This window comes from Gopherus evgoodei, chromosome 9 (assembly GCF_007399415.2).
Source record: "Gopherus evgoodei ecotype Sinaloan lineage chromosome 9, rGopEvg1_v1.p, whole genome shotgun sequence".
Lineage (NCBI taxonomy): Eukaryota > Metazoa > Chordata > Testudines > Testudinidae > Gopherus > Gopherus evgoodei.
Genome location: NC_044330.1, coordinates 91,617,239 through 91,635,039, shown reverse-complemented (window position 1 = coordinate 91,635,039; position 17,801 = coordinate 91,617,239). Strand labels below are relative to the sequence as shown.

At 41.9% G+C, this 17,801-nt stretch overlaps 1 protein-coding gene across 1 annotated transcript; it reads left to right on the top strand.

Moving 5' to 3' along the window:
- The first annotated feature begins 2,893 nt into the window (after window positions 1-2,893).
- Window positions 2,894-17,574, top strand: VBP1 (VHL binding protein 1). The gene is made up of 6 exons (XM_030575438.1): window positions 2,894-3,034; window positions 9,177-9,301; window positions 11,076-11,142; window positions 11,621-11,719; window positions 15,115-15,253; window positions 16,323-17,574. The coding sequence occupies exons 1-6, from the start codon at window positions 2,942-2,944 to the stop codon at window positions 16,391-16,393; spliced, it is 594 nt and encodes a 197-aa protein (XP_030431298.1). The 5' UTR covers window positions 2,894-2,941; the 3' UTR covers window positions 16,394-17,574.
- Window positions 17,575-17,801: the final 227 nt, after the last annotated feature.

Below are 17,801 nucleotides of genomic sequence, written 5' to 3'. Positions count from 1 at the left end.
ACCACCGCCAGCTCAACGGACCATGGTGAAGTTAGCACAGCATCTGATCTCAGGGACGGGGCACTCATGGAGCCACAGCAGCTCATCCTGCCCTGTGCAGCTCCCCCCGGATGAGATGGATCACTGCCAGTCCGGGGGAGAGATGCACTCCCCAGCTAGGGTGACCAGATCCAGATGTCCTGATTTTATAGGGCCAGTCTCGATATTTGGGGCTTTGTCTTATATAGGCACCACTTACCCCCATGTAGGGTGACCAGACAGCAAGTATGAAAAATCAGGATGGGAGGTGGGGTGCAATAGGAGCCTATATAAGAAAAAGACCCAACATATGGGACTGTCTCTATAAAAGTGGGACATCTGCTCACCCTACCGCAACCCCCTGTCCTGATTTTTCGCACATGCTATCTGGCTATCCCCAGCCCAGCCGTGTGTGACCATTCCAATCCTGGCTGCCTGCAAGGAAGTGAGTCACTTTCACTGTCATTCCTCAGCAGGTAGGCAGCCAGCCTCACCTCCCCCCCCAGCACCTCACCCAACAAAGCCCTGGCAGCCCTCACGCCAGGGGAAAGAGTCACACTCACAGGTGAGCACAGGCAGCAAGTTTGTATAATTTTTGGTGGTGCCCAAAATGGTGGTGCCTGCCTCCCTACCCTCCGCTGTCACCCTGTAAGCCGATATAAAATGAAGCTACAATGCGTTGGCACCACAAGATTACAAGGGTCAATTAAAAGTGTAAACTCAGAAGCAGCACTTGCCTGCTTCAATATACAGTATTATATTTTGTTGCACTTGGAAAAAGTGGGAATGTTCTAAATGTTTTCTCTGAATATTGTGTGGGTGCCTCAGTTTCCCCTGCAAGGTGCCAATTGAAGGTGCTGGGGACAAAGAGATCAGAAGAGAGACAAAGGCTAGAGGAGGGAGTGTCAGTTTGGAGCTGGCTGGGGAAATGGGGAGAGGCCCAGAACTTGGGTCTAGGCTCCCTGCCCTCCAAGATGGACCTGACTGAGGGGTCCTGTTTTCTGTACCTACAAGCTTTGTTTTAGACTGTGATCCTGTCGTCTAATAAACCTTCTGTTTTACTGGCTGGCTGACAGTCACGTCTGACTGCAGAGTTGGGATGCAGGGACCTCTGGTTGCCCCAGGACCTGCCTGGACAGACTTGCTGCGGAAAGCGCACAGTGTGGAAGGGCATGCTGAATGCTCTGAGGTCAGACCCAGGAAGGTGTAAGCATCTTGCTCTGGAGACAGTATGCTCAGAGAGAGGAGGCTCCCCCAGAGTCCTGACTGGCTTTGTACGGAGTAGTTCCAAAGCATCCCAGCATCCTCTTCCACACCATGCACTTCCCGGAAGTCCAAACAGGCACTGACACTCTCTCCTCTGGCCTTTGTCTCTTTTCCAGGCATTAGGAGGCCATCTGATCTCTTTGTTCTCCAACACCTTCAGTTGGCACCTTGCAGGAGAGCGACCCAGGCCATCAGTTGCCCAGAGACAGGGTTTCAGCCATTCTCTGTGCAAACGGCATCACACTGGCACTCTAGGGCTCTACAACAATCACACATCCTTATCCCACCATCTAGATCCTTGAGAAATGCATAGGGGAAACTGAGGCACCCACACAGTATTCAGAGAAAACATTAAGAACATTCCCACTTTGTAACACCTGTATGCTTTAAAGGGTGTAAAATAATCAAGTACTGTGCTAAACACAATGATACTCCAAACTGACCACCAAATTTAAGTTGCATGTTTTTCCCCTCAAGTGAGGGCTCTGGGATGGGGCTAGGGATGAGGGGTTCACACTGCAGCAGAGTGCTCAGGGTTGGGGTGCTGGGGGCGCAGGCCCTGGGGTGGGGCAGGGCTCAGGATAAGGAATTTGGGATGTAGACAGGCTGCCCAGGGCTGGGGCCAGAGAGGACTCTCCCTTCTCCTTACTGGCAGAAGCAAGCTCCAGGGAAGGGACCCCTCTTCTCTCTCCTGCCCCTCACCAGCAGCACACTCACTCTGCACCACAGTCACTGCACGTGCTCCTAGTGACGCTCTCAGGTCCAGAAAGCCCACTCACCTCCCCTATGATGGGTACCAGGGCGAGGGGGGTTGCCATCATGTGTGGCCTCCCCATCCCTGCTGCTGCCACTGAGTGCCTGGGGGGGGGGGGGAGCTCCCAAGCATGTGTGTGCCTCCTTCCCCCTCCTCTCTTCCTCTTCCCCTCCCCCAGTGCGCCAAGAGGCTGCCTCCCAATGATCTCTATAGCCTTAGGCAAAAGCAGCCCAAACAAAGGAGAGAGGCACTGGCTGTTTTCTTTCAGCCAGGGAAGTTCCGAGGTGGGGGCAGAGGAGAAACCCAGCTCCAAATATTGGTGGAGCACAGCCCCCAGCCTTGAATATTCCTGGTGCTTGAGCACCTTGAGCCCCTATAAGCTGCCACCCCTGCAGGTGAGTTCCTTCCCCTACCCCTTCCCAGCAGCCAATCCCCTCCCTCAGACTGTGCTGCAGTCGGCTCTCTCTAGGACCCAGCAGCCCTGCTCCTACATGCTCCACTGCTTCCCCTCTGTCTGGGCTCCAGCAGAGCGATGCCCCCAGACCTAGTGGTACCCTAGGCAGCTGCCTATTCTGCCTATGGCTAAGGACGGCCCTGCCCTTTAGCGTGTTTCCCATGAAGGCAGCACAGGCTGCAGAGCCAGGGGACAGCACCACTCTCCCCCCCACAGCGGCAGCGCCTCCACTCTCCCAGCCCACCGCTACGCCACGCCCACTAACTACCCTATCCCACCCATCGGACCCCGCCCATTCAGCTAAGCCCCACCCATCTCCGGGCCCACCCTACCCTGTCAGTCAGAGCGCGGCAGCCAATGGGCGCGGAGGGGAGTGACGTAGGACTCGTGTGGCTCGGCGGAGGGGGGCCGCGCGGACGCACGGCACGCACCGCCGTCGGTTCCCCAAGATGGCGGCGGCCACCAGCGGGGAGATTTGTTGCAGCGAGGCGCCCGCGGGCGGAAAACGGGGTCACCTGGGCATCCCCGAGGCCGTGTTCGTGGTGAGAGCCGCTCCCGGCGCCCGGCCCGCTAGGGCGCAGCGGGCAGAGCCGAGCCGGCGGCACCGTGGGGGAGATGGGCCCGGTCCCGGCGCTGGAGTCCTGGGGAGGGGGCACCTCGCCCAGCCCCTCGGCCACGCCCCGTCTGCGGCTCATGGCAGTGGGTTCTGCCCGGGCTGGGGCTGCCCCTTGGCCCGTAGCTCCCCGGGTTCGCGGGTTATTTTCCGCTGGCGGGCGGGGGCTCCTGGGCCCCGTTTCCCTGCGGCGGGGGCAGGGTGGGTGGTGAGCAGGGGGGCTGCGCTCTACGGGGTCGGGCGGGTCGCTCAGGGCGCGGGTCCTGCTCTCCCGTCTGCGCTGAGAGCAGGCTGGGTTGCGGGGGCTCAGAGCCGCAATCGTTGGGGGCGCTTTATGGGGCTGGGAGATAACCCTCGTGGGTGCAGTTGTGGATTCAGCATTGTCGCTACCTAGGTCGTGCCATCTGTCTGCCCCAGAGTCGGATATTAGTGCAATTTATGGTCGATATGGATGTGCGTTTAGGGAGTGGGTCGGTATCTGAAATCTGAGGTTTCTTTTTGTGTAATGTTCTGTGACCTCCTACAGGTCAAACCAAGTAGATTGTTGTACCGTGCAACCTAGTGATCCCTGGTTAGCCCATTGTCATCTGCATCCAAACAACAATACTCGGTGTGGAGTGCTCTGTCTTTATCTAAAACCTTGTTTTCCGTTACGGTGTTTTGATATCTCCAGAGCTCTTGAGAAAACTGGTGTTGTCTTGTACCGAGAAATTCTTTTGACTCTAAGGTGGTGAGCCATCTTTTTTCCTTTCAGAAAATTAAACAGCATCACGCATCTTTGAAATGAAGTGTGCTTTTTTGCTACATTGAATTTCCTTCAAAAGTCTGAGGGGAAAATTAAAAATAAATAAATTTGCATTATGATCACTTTGCCTTGATGACAGAGTTTAGACTGAAAATTGACATGATTAATGACCATAAGTTATTTAGTTTGGTCAGTATACTAATGAACTTGTAAAGGCAACTCGGTATTTAAAAAAGGAAAAGTGAGTTTGAAAAACCATAATGGAAAGACTGAATATTGTGTAATGTGATGTAACAGGGAAAATTTTCATAAATTCAAAATCATTTTAGGAAGAAGGAAGTGGCTTAATGGCTCAGAGAAGCGTACTGTCTAGTTTGGTGTCTAGTCTTCAAAAGTAGCCAATAATACTAAATCCCTGTAATGGATATTTATAGAATAATCTACTTATTTGGGAAGCTTCTGGTCAGTTAATACTTGCAACCCAAAGCATGAGGGTTTATATTTATCATAACTTTTCTAGTTCTATATAATTTTACTATTAATGTCCTTTGTATCCATACAAATGACGAATCCTGTTTGAAGCCTAAGACTCAATTTAATATTGGGGCAGAAAGATCCACATGCATTTTATTTTTTAAGTTTTAAATTTACCTTTCAAATGAATTGGCTGTCCCCTCCTTCTTGTATTTTGAGGAACTTTGTTTATTAATAGGAATGCCTGAATGACATTCTCTACCATTCATTAAATTAAGTCATGTTCTTTCTTATTCACATCCCTTTTAAAGTAACCAGTGAGCTCTTTTCCACCTCTCCTCATATAGAGCTCTTCCCATACCTCATATCATTTTGCAGTGCGGGCAGAACTGAACACTGGTCAGGATTTTCAGAGGTGACTGTAGGTGCTCAGTTTGACACTTCTTAAGTGTGACTTGATTTTCAGAAAGTGCTGACAAGTTGGGCACAGAATCACTAAACAGTTAAAAAATTATTGACTGTTATTCAAGGGAAGGTAGTCCATCAATTTGTATAAAGGAAATAACATTTCAGAATTATTTCACAATCTAGTTGTTTCTCTAGCTTATCACTTTGGTGTTTTGACTGCTACTGAACAGAACTTTTTATCGAGCTGTCGGGGATGATATCTAGATCTCTTCTTGAGTGCTGTAGTTAATTTGGAACCCAGAATGTGTGTATATACACCTCTATCCCGATATACTTCTGTCTTCGGGAGCCAAAAAATCTTACCGAGTTGTTGGTGAAACCATGTTATATCGAACTTGCTTTGATCCGCCAGAGTGCGCAGCTCTTCTCCCCTTTTCCCTCAACAGAGCACTGCTTTACCGCGTTACATTTGAATCCATGTTATATCGTGTCGCGTTTATATCAGGGTAGAGGTGTATATATATCTTAAGTTATTTTTCCCCATGTTACTTACTGCCTTGCATTTTCTAGCAATGAATTTCATCTGCCATTATCTATCCAACTGTCTAGCATTTAGGAAGAGACATGCTTTTGACTTTCACAGAGCTTTTTTTTTCAGACTTAAGGAAGAGCTCGATGATGCTTGAAAGCTTATCCCTTCCACCAACAGAAATTGGTCCAATAAAAAGATGTTATCTCGCCTATCTTGTCATTGGAAAATCTTAAACCATTTTGCTCTTTCTCTTGTCTCCCATTCCAGGTTATTAACGAAAATATAAACACCTGGTGTGGACCCTTAGGGTGTATTTCACCATACATCTTTTGCTACAATAAAAAGTTACCATTTAGTTTCCACTCTTTGTTTTTTGTCTCTTACCCTTAAAAAGGTGTGGATTTAGGCTCCTAGAGATGTAGATAAGCACCTAATGGGATTTTCAAAAGTACAGTAACTCCTCACTTAATGTTGTAGTTATGTTTCTGAAAAATGCGACTTTTTAAGCAAAATGACATTAAGTGAATCCAATTTCTCCATAAGAATGAATGTAAATGGGGGGGGGGTTAGGTTCCAGGGAAATTTTTTTTGCCAGACAAAAGGCATTATATACATTTTAAACAATTTTAAACAAGCAATTTAATACAGTTGATTGCTGCAGGCAGGGAAGGTAGGGGGGAGGCTGCGTGCCACGTCCTTGCTCCTCCCCACGGCCTCCTGAATGCCACAAGACAGCGGATTGCCGCGGACAGGAGACGGGGGTGGGGGAGGTGCTGATCCAAGTGGGAGGCATTGCAAGGGGCATAGGAGAGCTGATGGGGGACTGCCAACTGCCAAGCAGTTGACCAAACGATGATGTAGGGGAGCATTGGGCAACTTTAAACGAGCATGTTCTGTAATGGAGCAGGGATGTAACATCGAAACAACGTTAAGTGAGAGGACAGTAAGTGGGGAGTTACTGTACCTATGAACCAGACTCCCAATGATTTCATTAGTCACTTTCTAATGTATGACAGAATGACCTCTATGCCATGATTACTTAGTTTATCTTCCCTTAATCCTTACTACCTCTTGGTGAGGGATTTTGTGAAAGACTTCCTGAAAGTCCAAATCCGTTGTGTTCATCGGCTCTTTCCCCCGATATCTTGTTGCTTCACCAGAGAACTCTTGGAGACTGAAGAATCATGACTTTTCTTTTACGGAAGCCATGCTGACGATTATATCATGTGAATTTAGGTGTTTTATAATTCTTGAATTATTGCCATCAGTTTACTTGGCAGTAAAATAGGTGCTAACTTGACAGTAAAGTAAGGTTTGCAATATCCAGGATCTTCTTGCAGCTTGGTACTGTCTAGTCCTCTGGCATAGTAGCTGATTTTAATGAGAAATTGCATATTTTGTTAGTAACTTTTTTTACCCCCTTCTCAAGTTCCTTCAGAACTCCTGAATGAATGCTATTGATCCTATTGACTGCTTGCTGTATAATTTGTTCACTTTACTGTTTTTTTGACACTCCAGTCTCTGAGTCTCCTTTTTATTACTTGAAGAATAGGTCAGGGTAGGTATTGCCATGTAGTCACTTAATTCTTTGCTTCAGTTTTGACTTTTAGCTTTGTGTACCTGATCAAAAGTGGTGCTTAACTTTCTAATCTTAGTAAAACCTGTGTTACTCAGTGTGGGGAAACTGACCTTTTCACATACACCAACAGAACAGCTCCTACTTTCAATGTCCTGCTAAAATACTTGGAAATTGATATTAACTTGGTACAGTAGGGATCCGGGGATATTTTTCCAAGTGAATGAGGTGTCAAGTCTCATTGTATTACAAGTAGTTTTTAATGATGTTCCATTGTGGGGCCGCCTTGAATCTTTCGTGTTTTATGGCTATTCTTATTGTGAATTCTTCTGGTAATGATATATTCTTGAATTGCCTTGAAATTATTGATGCATCTGCAGTGTCTGGCAGCCCATCTCATGTAGGCAACCAATTCTCTTATGTGTGGGTTGATTGAAAAGAGTTAATGAAGGTGTTGGTGACTTTGTACACTGTTGAGAGTGTTGTGTATGAATCCGTGTCCAAAAAGAGAGTGATTCAATATGGAGTATGTCACTAGGTATGTTGGAAATGGATGATAAATGCACATGCTTTTTGACTTGACTGAATGTAACACCCTGTTGCCAATTGAAAGACCATCAGAGAGCCATATTGTGACACAGTAGTGGATTGTTTGAAAACTGAAAAGTGATAGTCATATTTTGTCATCTCCAGATGGAGAAGGTAATGCCTTTAGTGAGCTGCTGAAATTCCCGAGTGAAAGTAAGAGTAAGAATTAGCACAGTTAATGCAGCCCCATGAGTTGGGTGCCATAGCTGGAATCTCTTCATAAACTATTTACCTGGGAAAGCTGCTTGAAGTCTGAGGGATTTTGTGAACCAGTTTTGCAAGTTGGTCCTAATGTACTTTTGCAAGCTGTTCTCAAGAAGCAGGAATGTGTTTTCCTGGTTAAGGAATTAGTCTGGAAAGATGATTATTTGTAATTCTAGAGCAGGGTTTCCTCAAACAGGGGTCTCTGCTTGTGTAGGGAAAGCCCATGGCAGGCTGGGTCAGTGCATTTACCTGTGCTGTCCGCAGGTCAGACCGATCGTGGCTCCCAGCCAATGGGAGTCACTGGAAGCAGAGGTGCCGCTTCCAACAGCTCCCATTGGCCCGGAGCAGCGATCTGTAATCCGCTAGACCTGTGGACGTGGCAGGTAAACACACCGGCCCAGCCTGCCAGGGGCTTTCCCTGCACAAGTGGAGACCCCTGTTTGAGAAACCCTGTCATAGATCATGCGTATATGGTGCCTCACATCCAAAAGGTGCTACATAAATAGCATCTATGGAATGTGATCTCTTGACTCCCAGTCTAGAGTCCTGTCCACTACACTTTGTAGATTATTTATTAGGAGGCAGCAATGTGAATTCCTCCTACTTCAGATGAAGCTTGGAATTCACATTTGGTTGTTGGTCTACGCTGAGAAAGCAGGTTGACTGCACTTATCTATTTGGGCAAGTGCACAATGAGTCTCGCTAGCCCAAGGGGATTCATGCAGTCAGTGGCATAGTAAACTATAATAAAACCAACCACTCGCCTGCCTATTTAAATAAATATCACTGCAATAAAGCACCATGAACATACATAGTCTGTATTAATGGAACTGGGGTTGGTTTTTTTTTTGTTTTTTGTTTTTTTGTAAAGAATGGAAGCCTCTAGCTAGAAAAAAGTAAAGTGAGAAAGGGCCATTTTTTTTGTCGTCTAGCAAGGTGTATGTATTTTAAAAATGCCGTCAAGCCAATAGCTTGTGACCATATTTCTTTATTTCTTATTTCTTTAACATGAATGTCATTACTTTCCTGACAAAATACCCAATGAGAAATCTAAAAGTAGCGGCCCTACAAAGTTTAATTCTTCGTATTGCAAAAGTGCCTACAAGTCTCAACAAAGATCATGGCCCCTTTGCTCTTGGCACTGTATTTATATATAGTAAGATGGTCCCTGTCCCAAAGAGCTTACAGTTTGAATAGCCAAAGAGTGTGAAAAGCAAGTATGATCCATATTTTACAGATGGGGAAACTGAAATACAAAGAGGTTAGGTGATACTACACTTTGAATGGAAAAAAAAGATAGTTTTATGTTGCAAGGCATAAAGCACCAACAACTCTAGCATTGTGAAATACCTTTTGTGTTCACTGTACATGATCTAGGTTCTAAGTAAGCAAGCAATCATCTGAGCAATGAGTCAAGGGTAAATAATGATTGAAGGTATAAAATCACTTTTAGTGCAAAATAACTTTTGTTTACCTAATCTTTCTGATCACATAATTAGACCCTGGGTTTCTATAAAATTCTCAATTTTATCTTTTTCTTAAAGGAGGATGTAGATTCTTTTATGAAACAGCCTGGAAATGAAACTGCAGATGTAGTACTTAAGAAGCTGGATGAACAGTATCAGAAATATAAATTTATGGAACTTAACCTTGCTCAGAAGAAAAGGAGGTGAGTTACAATTTTCTCAAAGTTTGGAAATTGAAAATAAGACTTCAAAAAAAGGTTATATTTTGTTAAATATTTCCGACTGCCATAAGAAGTGATAGGAAGTGTAGTGCCAATAATGCAGTAAATTTAAAAAGGTGCAACTCCACTTTTTTTCCCCACAGACTGATCAGCAGTGTCAGTAAGCCTGAGTTTATAGCTTGATAGACTTTAAGGCCAGAAATGACTACTGTGACTGTCTAGTCTGACCACCTGCATAACACAGGTCATAAAATTTCACCAAGGCACTTTTCCATCAAGCCGGTAACTACTTTTTTTTACTTTTTTTTATATGAAATATAAACACACAATAAAAGAAAACGTATATAAATATAGGCACAAGATAGAAATAGCATAAACATAACAATATTCAACATTAATTGTTTGCAAAACCTGGAAGAAGCAAAGAAAAAACTCCAAACCTGCAGAGGCCATGCAAGGCATCAGTTATTAAAGTGACTAAATAGATAAGTGAGAGTATAACCTACGAGTATCGGGGACTAGTATATACTAAACTGCAAAAGTATGCAATATGACCAGACATCCTCAATTTTTCCAAGTGTTTTTATTACAGTCATTTTTTCCGTTAATGCAATAGTAGAGAGCTCACTATGCCAATCTTCGTATAAGGGAGGAATTGCAGATTTCCCATTTTTTTCAAAATAAGTCTTGTGGCCACTAAAATAGTTACTGCAATCCATTTCTTAATGTTAACTGGTGGTACCAACTGATCCAGCACCCTTAAAATTCATAAGCTTGGAGAAGGAAAGATAGCATCACTTAATTTTTGAGAGAGCACTGACTGTTTCAGAACACATGCATTTTTTGACAGGTGAAGAAGATGTGTGAAAGACCGTAACTTCTGTTTTAGCAAGATAATATCTTTTAGAAAGACATCAAGTCTTGATTTAAATACTTTCAAAACTTTTTGGTGTTGCTGAAATGAAATAAGATACCCTGGGATCTGGGAACTGCGTTATGTCAGCCTGCCTGCTTGGCTGCCCAGTTGCTTGTGAACCTAAGGAGTTAACTGAAATTGAAATGATTGTCAGATCCACTGCTGCCTGCCACTGAATAGCAGTGTGAAACTGACCAGGCTTTATTAATTTTACTCAGCTGCTACTTTTGGAGAAAGCTCTGAGCAATAACAGAGGCAGATACTGAGGCTTGCTTTTATTAAGGGGGATCCTTATCTATGAATAACTCCAGTGCCTGCCTTTGCAGCCAACCTGGCAAGCTGCTGGGGTGTCTGGGTTACCAAAGAGGTGGATGCACGAGCGGGAGAGCTGGCAGTAAACCAGGCAAGTTTCCATCAAAAGATTTGCCCAAATTGCCACATTCCCGCAAAACTTTTCAATTTTGATTAATCAGCATTTTCCGATGAATGTTCCATCAGAAAATTTCTGACCTGCTCTAATTTTAATTCTTTGCTCAGAGTAACACACTTGTTCCATCAGAATTTTCCTTGTATTCATTGTATTGATTAGGATGTTGGAACATGCCAGGTACACCCAGCCTCCCTAGTTAAGTGTACTTGCTAGATCTCTTGCATATTCAGAAGTGATGTGTTTGTGTTAACTTCCAGGCCTAATTATGACTTTTTAACACCTGATTAAAATGCCTGTAGAACCTCAGTTTCTAAAATTTTTTTAAAATGTTGGATTATATAATAGCTAACTGTTTGGGGAATCTATCTGTATATGCAAAATACTAAGTTATGACTGTTGTTAATTCACAGGCTAAAAAGTCAGATTCCTGAAATTAAACAGACATTAGACATTTTAAAATATATGCAGAAGAAAAAGGTAAACTATTTTGATTATTTAATGGGGTATGAATAAATAAAGTTAACAGCTTTTCCATGCTAGCAGAAAACATTTAATGTTTTAGAGAGCACACACAATTCGCTTTTATAAAATATAGTGGAATTATTCTTAAGGCACACAACTTTATTTACTAGCTTTAGAAAATTAACATTTTCACTGTAAACTTGACTTTTAATAGCTGCAAATGATGCACTAAACTTGGGCTTCATGGACTGCTAGTCTTTGTAGCCATTTCTAATTTGTGTATAAAATCACCACCTTATAACATGCTGTCATCAAACTTAGAATTGTAACTTCTATTTTGAAGTAAAAGTTTACAGTAGTCCTCCAAAAGTTTAATATTCACATTACTAAAAAAAAAGGGCAGAAAAGTATGTTCTTTACTTTAGTTTCTGTACTGCTGTCTTAACCATTTGCAGTGCAATTAGCAACTTCAAGTTCTGTGATCTGTCTTAAGGAATCCACAAACCCAATGGAGACCAGGTTTTTATTGGCAGATAACCTCTACTGTAAAGCATCAGTTCCTCCTACGGATAAAGTCTGTTTGTGGTTGGGGGTAAGTAACTACAGAATTCCTCTAAATATTTTTTTAAAATAATTAAATTGGCAGGTTCATAATCTTATTTGTTTATCTCTACCACTCACAGCGGGACAAAATTCTGTGCAATCATTGAGTTTAATGGAGTTGTATGAGGAAGGTTAAGTACCTGGTGTAATTATGGTCAAAACTAGAAAAATAGCACATTTAGGTGATCAAGTAACTGGTCCCTGTACCAACCTCCAGTGTGAGTTCAGTGCAAAAAGGTCTTCAGAATGTAGTACCTACTATTCCATGGACAAGTAACTTGGATAACTATAGTCTTACTTTACAAAACAAAACAAGGCTAAGAAAATGCTGTAAATTTAGTGCCATAATTTGTGCAATTATGCTGAAGGGAGACGCACTGGTGTGTGTTTGAAAAGCTGGGTCTTTGTTGTTTCTTTGCCCATATCTTCCATTTCTAACTTTACCTCAGCACTTCTAAGCTCTGTGGGGTATGGACAGGTTTTTTGTTCTGTATTTATACAGCATGTAGCTCAGTGGGGTCTTGGTTCATGACTGGGGCGCGTAGGCACTGTGGTAATACAAATTAATACTGCAGTAATAGACATCTTAAAAATATCAGGTGAGAACCCTTCATCTTTGGGTCTGGAAATCAAGCTGTTTTTTTTTGTTTGTTTGTTTGTTTTTGGCTTTTGCATCAATCATTAAGATTCTTCAGATACCCCTGTGCAACACCATTGTCTTTGACTTGGCACAGCTTAGCCAAGTTCCAGGTGTGGGGCCAACTGGTATGTTGAAGCATAAACCAGAACAGACTCCAACTATCTCTCCCCTATAGCTGTTGGCTCTGCCGGGGTAACAGGAGTACCAAGTAGTGACACACTCTTTTTGGTAGAGTCAAATGAGACACAAAAAATCACATGGGCTAGAACTCTTGAGGAAGAAGCTGACATCTTTATATGGTGACTTTTTCTAACCGTAATTGTACATTTTCAGTTTGCTTTTTCTTATTTTATGTATAATTACCAACAACTGTCAAATATTCGCGGCTCAGAATTTAACAATTCGCAATCTTGTTGATTCTGCTTGCAGCAGAACATGATGTAGCTAATCTGCAGTTTACATTGGTTCTACTGCTTGCAACAATAAAAACTGTTTTGTTGGTGATGTAAACCTTACAGGGCAATTTCAACATGTTAGGGACTTAATTTAATCTATTTTATTCAGTGTTCACACTTTTTAACATTCTGATGAGCCATAAATTCCAATTTGTCTTTTCTTTAAGATTAAATTAATCAGAATGAATGATTATAGGTATTTCATTATTGCACTGTGGTTCAGAATACCAGTCCACCGCTGCCTTGAAGGCACATGTCCAGTAAAGCAGTTTTTCACAATTAGGTCTGCTAATATTTTTCTATTTGTCTTCTGTATGTTTAGCCATATATAGCCTCTTACTATCCTATTCACAGAGTACATTATATTGCAGATGAGGGAAGGATTTGTCTCCTATCTTACATATTTATAGGGCACTTATCAATTCTGTATCTAAGCACAAACAACAGGTTGGCTGGGTCAAAGGTTTTAAACAAAAGAGATCTCTAAGTACTTAAGCAGTATCAAGCAGGGATATCTGTGTTCATACATTTCCTTATCTGCAAAGATAACTAACTTACTAATGTTTATTTTGAGACCACTAAGTCCCTGAATTCCACATGCCAGAACTGAGTCATCTGCTTAGGACAAAAACATTGTCTGCACACAGTTAATCTGCACAAAGGCAATGTTAGTGTGGAATAAGAGTGCCCACGGGGGCAGTTAGTGCACACTAGCTATTTGGGCTTTCTCCTTATGAAGACAGGCATTTAGTGAAGGCTGGAAGTGCGGAAGTTTTGGAAACATTTAGAACTTCATTCCAACCTGAGCATCCTTTATTAAATGTTAACTTTTCGGAAGGATTTCTTCCTGGTGCCCATCAGCGTAAAAGCCTGAGAGCAGAATTCATATAGCTTTGGCTCTGTGAAAGCTGTTGCGGGCTTTAGGTGTGGTGTATTCACATTCATTTACAACTGTCAAAATATGGGGCCCAGTGGCTTTTTTGCACTGAATATTTGTTGCCATTAATTAGTGTTCACACACAAATCTGCTACCAAAAATTAGTCATGCTAACAATGCATTTTATGTGGTTTTGGGGCATGCCTTGACCTTACTGCCTCATCATGGCTTCCAGCGTATATTGGTTTGTATTGGGCTGTGTATGCTCTGTTTCTAATTGCTTTCTTGAAAAGTTAAGACTTTCTATGCCAAGGAAAAAATGAATTACTAATATAGTGCATCCTCAGTCTCATGGAGGCTACCTATAAGAGGAGTTAGTTGCCATGAGAATGCAGCATACACTGATCCAAACCAGTGTTGACAAGGTGTTTCTGTGGAATGTTTGCTCAATGTTGTTCCGTTCTTTGCCCCACAATCCTTCAAGAATATATGTTAATGTTGTCTTCCACTATTAAGTGCCAAACTCACATTTATGCCTTTGAAAATCACTCCCAGAATGAGCTTGATAGTCCAGAGATATAACAGAACTCTTCTATCTCTAACTCTGATTCTGTGAAATTCCACTGTCTGATGATGCACTTGACTGATGCTAGTTGCTACATAGATGTGAAATTGTAAGCACCGGTCTCCAAATAAAGAAAATAATGTTGAAAAACTGTATATAGCTCTTACTCAGTACTCACAAAGGACAAAACTGCTCTGGGTCTCCAGCACTTTCACTTGACATTGTTGGTCTTTCTACGTGGGAACTTGCGCACCGAGAGAACAACATATTAGCAATAAGATCTGCCATGTATGTGTCAAAAAAGAATTTTGTCCTAAATTGCATCAGATGGCTTTCTTGATTTCTGTTGTTGATACTAGGGTAAGAGCATTCTGCTGTTGAATCTGGATATTTCCAGAAGACTTTAGTATATTGTTTAACATTTCAAAGATACTTTAGAGAAACTCTTGCCGAGGGAGCCCTCTTCCATTTTTAAAAGGAATGTTAGAATTGTGTTAATTAAATGTATGTAATTCTGAAAACATTAAAGTCTTGCTTTGTTTGTATGGACTGCTGGCCACAACTGCAGCAAGCATCCATTTGTTGCTTAAAATGACATGGGGAGCAGTATTTGTAAGCCTTTTGTGGGTTTTACTTCTCAAATACTGAGGTGATAGAAGCTGCAAATGGATCCCTGCATTGCACTTCCTTTTTGTTTACATAGCTTTGGTGTGTGCCTGTCTACATTGGAGGTTAAAATCCGTCTGAAATGTTTGTAACATTCCCCTTGGATAGAGTTAATATTTTCCTTAAGGTGTGTTCAACCTAGAGTAAAAGCTTTATTAAAATTAAGTATCTTTTCTCTTAGGCCAATGTGATGCTTGAATACGACATCGATGAAGCCCAGGCTCTTTTAGAAAAGAATCTGTCAACAGCCACAAGAAATCTTGAGTCTCTAGAGGAAGACCTGGATTTTCTTAGAGATCAGTTCACCACCACAGAAGTTAGTATCCTTTTGGAGAAAAACAACTTTACATTAAACACTGGTACAATTTTTTCTCATATTTCCACAGATAAATAGATTTTTAGAAAGAGAAATGCATTATTCAGCTCTGCTTATTTGGTTTCCTAACCAGACTAGTGGATGGAGGATTAGCAAGTAGCTGTCTTGAATGGTAATGGTGGACCTTGTGTCTCAAATTCTGAGCAAGGGAAGGGACAGTTTAATGCAGCACAGCTAGTCCCTGTTGGAATTCCATCTCTTAACAGACAGAGCAGGATATGGGCTGCCAGTGCAACTTATTGTGATGTGCACTGCTGTTCTAAGTGGGTAACTTGAGGACATAGCCTAGTGCTTAGAGTTGGTAGCCAAATGGATTTATTGATGCTTCAGAGCAAAATGGTTCCTTGTCACTACTCTGGATAGTACACAAGTGCTATTCTTTGGGTTTTCCACCAGCAGAATGCCTAATTCAACTTTTCTGAGCAAGAAAGCCAGTGTTAGAACCATGTAAATGAACCTCTCTGGGGAGTCTTGATAGTATCACATTCATTTTGCATTATGTTTTTGGATTTTCTGCTTCCAAACCTGCCTTTCTCAAAGAGCAGTTGAAGACTGATACTTTAGCTATTTATTAGTACTGGAGGGGAGCTATTAGGGTTTCAAATGTTGCCAGTGTTAAAGGACATTCAGTGTTGAATAAAGTCATGTATGGCTGAAATAGGTAAAGCCTTGCAACCAAAAAGGGGTAAGTTGGAACTGGAAGCAGTTTTAGCTTTGGTACATAGGAGTGGAAGTAAATGTCTGTGCAAAAATATTTAATTGTTAGCATGTAGATCCTCTGAACAGAGGATGAGTAGTGATCATGTATAGCTGCCCCATCACTTGTCAGAATTTCCACAGCATCAGGATTCTGCACTGCAGTCAGCTGTTTTGTTAATCCATTTCTATGTTGTCTGTCATGTATCAGAGAAACGAGCAAAATTAACTTGGATTTAACGTACTTAGGTGATTCTGCAATCAGTTTTCTTTTTTTTTTTTTTGCATTATAGCAGCTTCCTTAACTATACCCTCAGATATGGCTAGAGTTTATAATTGGGATGTAAAGAGAAGAAACAAGGATGACCCTTCCAAAAACAAAGCATAGTTCTACCAATTTTAAATGTGCTTATGATTTCCAAATATTTTTATTTTAAAGACCCCCAAAATTCATCCTTAAGGGACTGAGTTAAGTTAATCATTTCGATAAATGATAAAATATATAAAATCAGTAATAATGGTGAGCACCATTTTATTTATTTGTAAACTCACAATTTGGTTTCATGCATGCTTCATGAAATTCTGAATTATTTGAAAGGATACCACACGGTCCAACAAAGGGCATAGCATTTTTGACCAGTTCAATCTGTTTGACATAAGTAAATTCCTTACCTGAAGGTTTGTCTAAAAATGTGAGCTGCATGTATGAAATTGAGTTTAGGACATTTTATAAGGTTATTGTAATGTAAGGGTTTACTTTTTTCATGTTTGCTGATGTGTTGTATACACTTGATGAGGTTAAAAATAACTTTGGGGTGGAGAAGACATGCAGCTGATAATTTAGCAAACAGCGAAAATACAGTGAAATCCTGGGTTTCATTTCTTAGTCAATTACTGCTTTGGCAATATCAACCCATAAGCATTCCCAGAGATCCACTTTGGATAAACTTGATTTTAATCAAGTTTGGGTTAGCCAGCTGATAGCTACTGAATTTTCTGCACTTTACATACAACAGTTCATGATCAGAAAAGAACAAGTAATGGATTTCATTCAATAAACAGCACAAGCTATGTCAAGACTGCATATCCTGTCGCCTCAGGCCCCTTTAACATACACGCACACACTGTTTATCTTTGCAAATATATAGAACTAGGACCTCAAAATGCTAATATCCTATAATACAAGAAAACCCCCACTTACAGCCCTTAAACAAGAAGCTGACTAGTGCAAATGTCTTAACTCTTTTGCAAAGCCTCCTAGGTGAAACCTGTATTAAATATGGATGGTCTATTTGAGCACAGCTTCTGTTGCAAACAGGCTTAATATTTTTTTCAGTTATAATGAAGCCTCACAAGATTGTTGCCTTTACCTCTGCAGTTTCCTCTTAAAACAAAATGCACACATGGTGGTGAAATTAGTGGTTAGTATTTACACTGCTGAGTGACTGGTAATACAGGTTTTGCTAGAAAATAAATGCAAATGTTAACTGTTCTATCTTCATGTAATAAACAATATACCTGTAAAGTTTTTGTACTTTTATTTCATGATATTAAAATAGTGAAACTCAACACTTGTGGCGAACATCTCTTTTGTGAATCTTTCTTTTTCGGTGTAAGATTACAAGTCTTGCACCTAAGCTTGTATAACTCTTCAGTCCCTTGGAGGGGGAAGAGAAACTTGGGTGAATCAACAGGTAAAGTAATTGGCTAGACTGAAGAGGGGAGAGATTACTGTAGCTCCAAGGAGACACTTCCATGATGGGGAAGCAGGATTTGAGGACTGAGGTTATGGCTAC

What these genes read in the sequence shown, in the direction of transcription:
- VBP1 (XM_030575438.1), top strand. Translation starts at nt 2,942, where the DNA reads ATGGCGGCGGCCACCAGCGGGGAGATTTGTTGCAGCGAGGCGCCCGCG. An exon ending in CTTGCTCAGAAGAAAAGGAG is followed by an intron (nt 9,302 to 11,075) that starts GTGAGTTACAAT and finishes GTTAATTCACAG; the next exon opens with GCTAAAAAGTCAGATTCCTG. An exon ending in AAGTCTGTTTGTGGTTGGGG is followed by an intron (nt 11,720 to 15,114) that starts GTAAGTAACTAC and finishes CTTTTCTCTTAG; the next exon opens with GCCAATGTGATGCTTGAATA.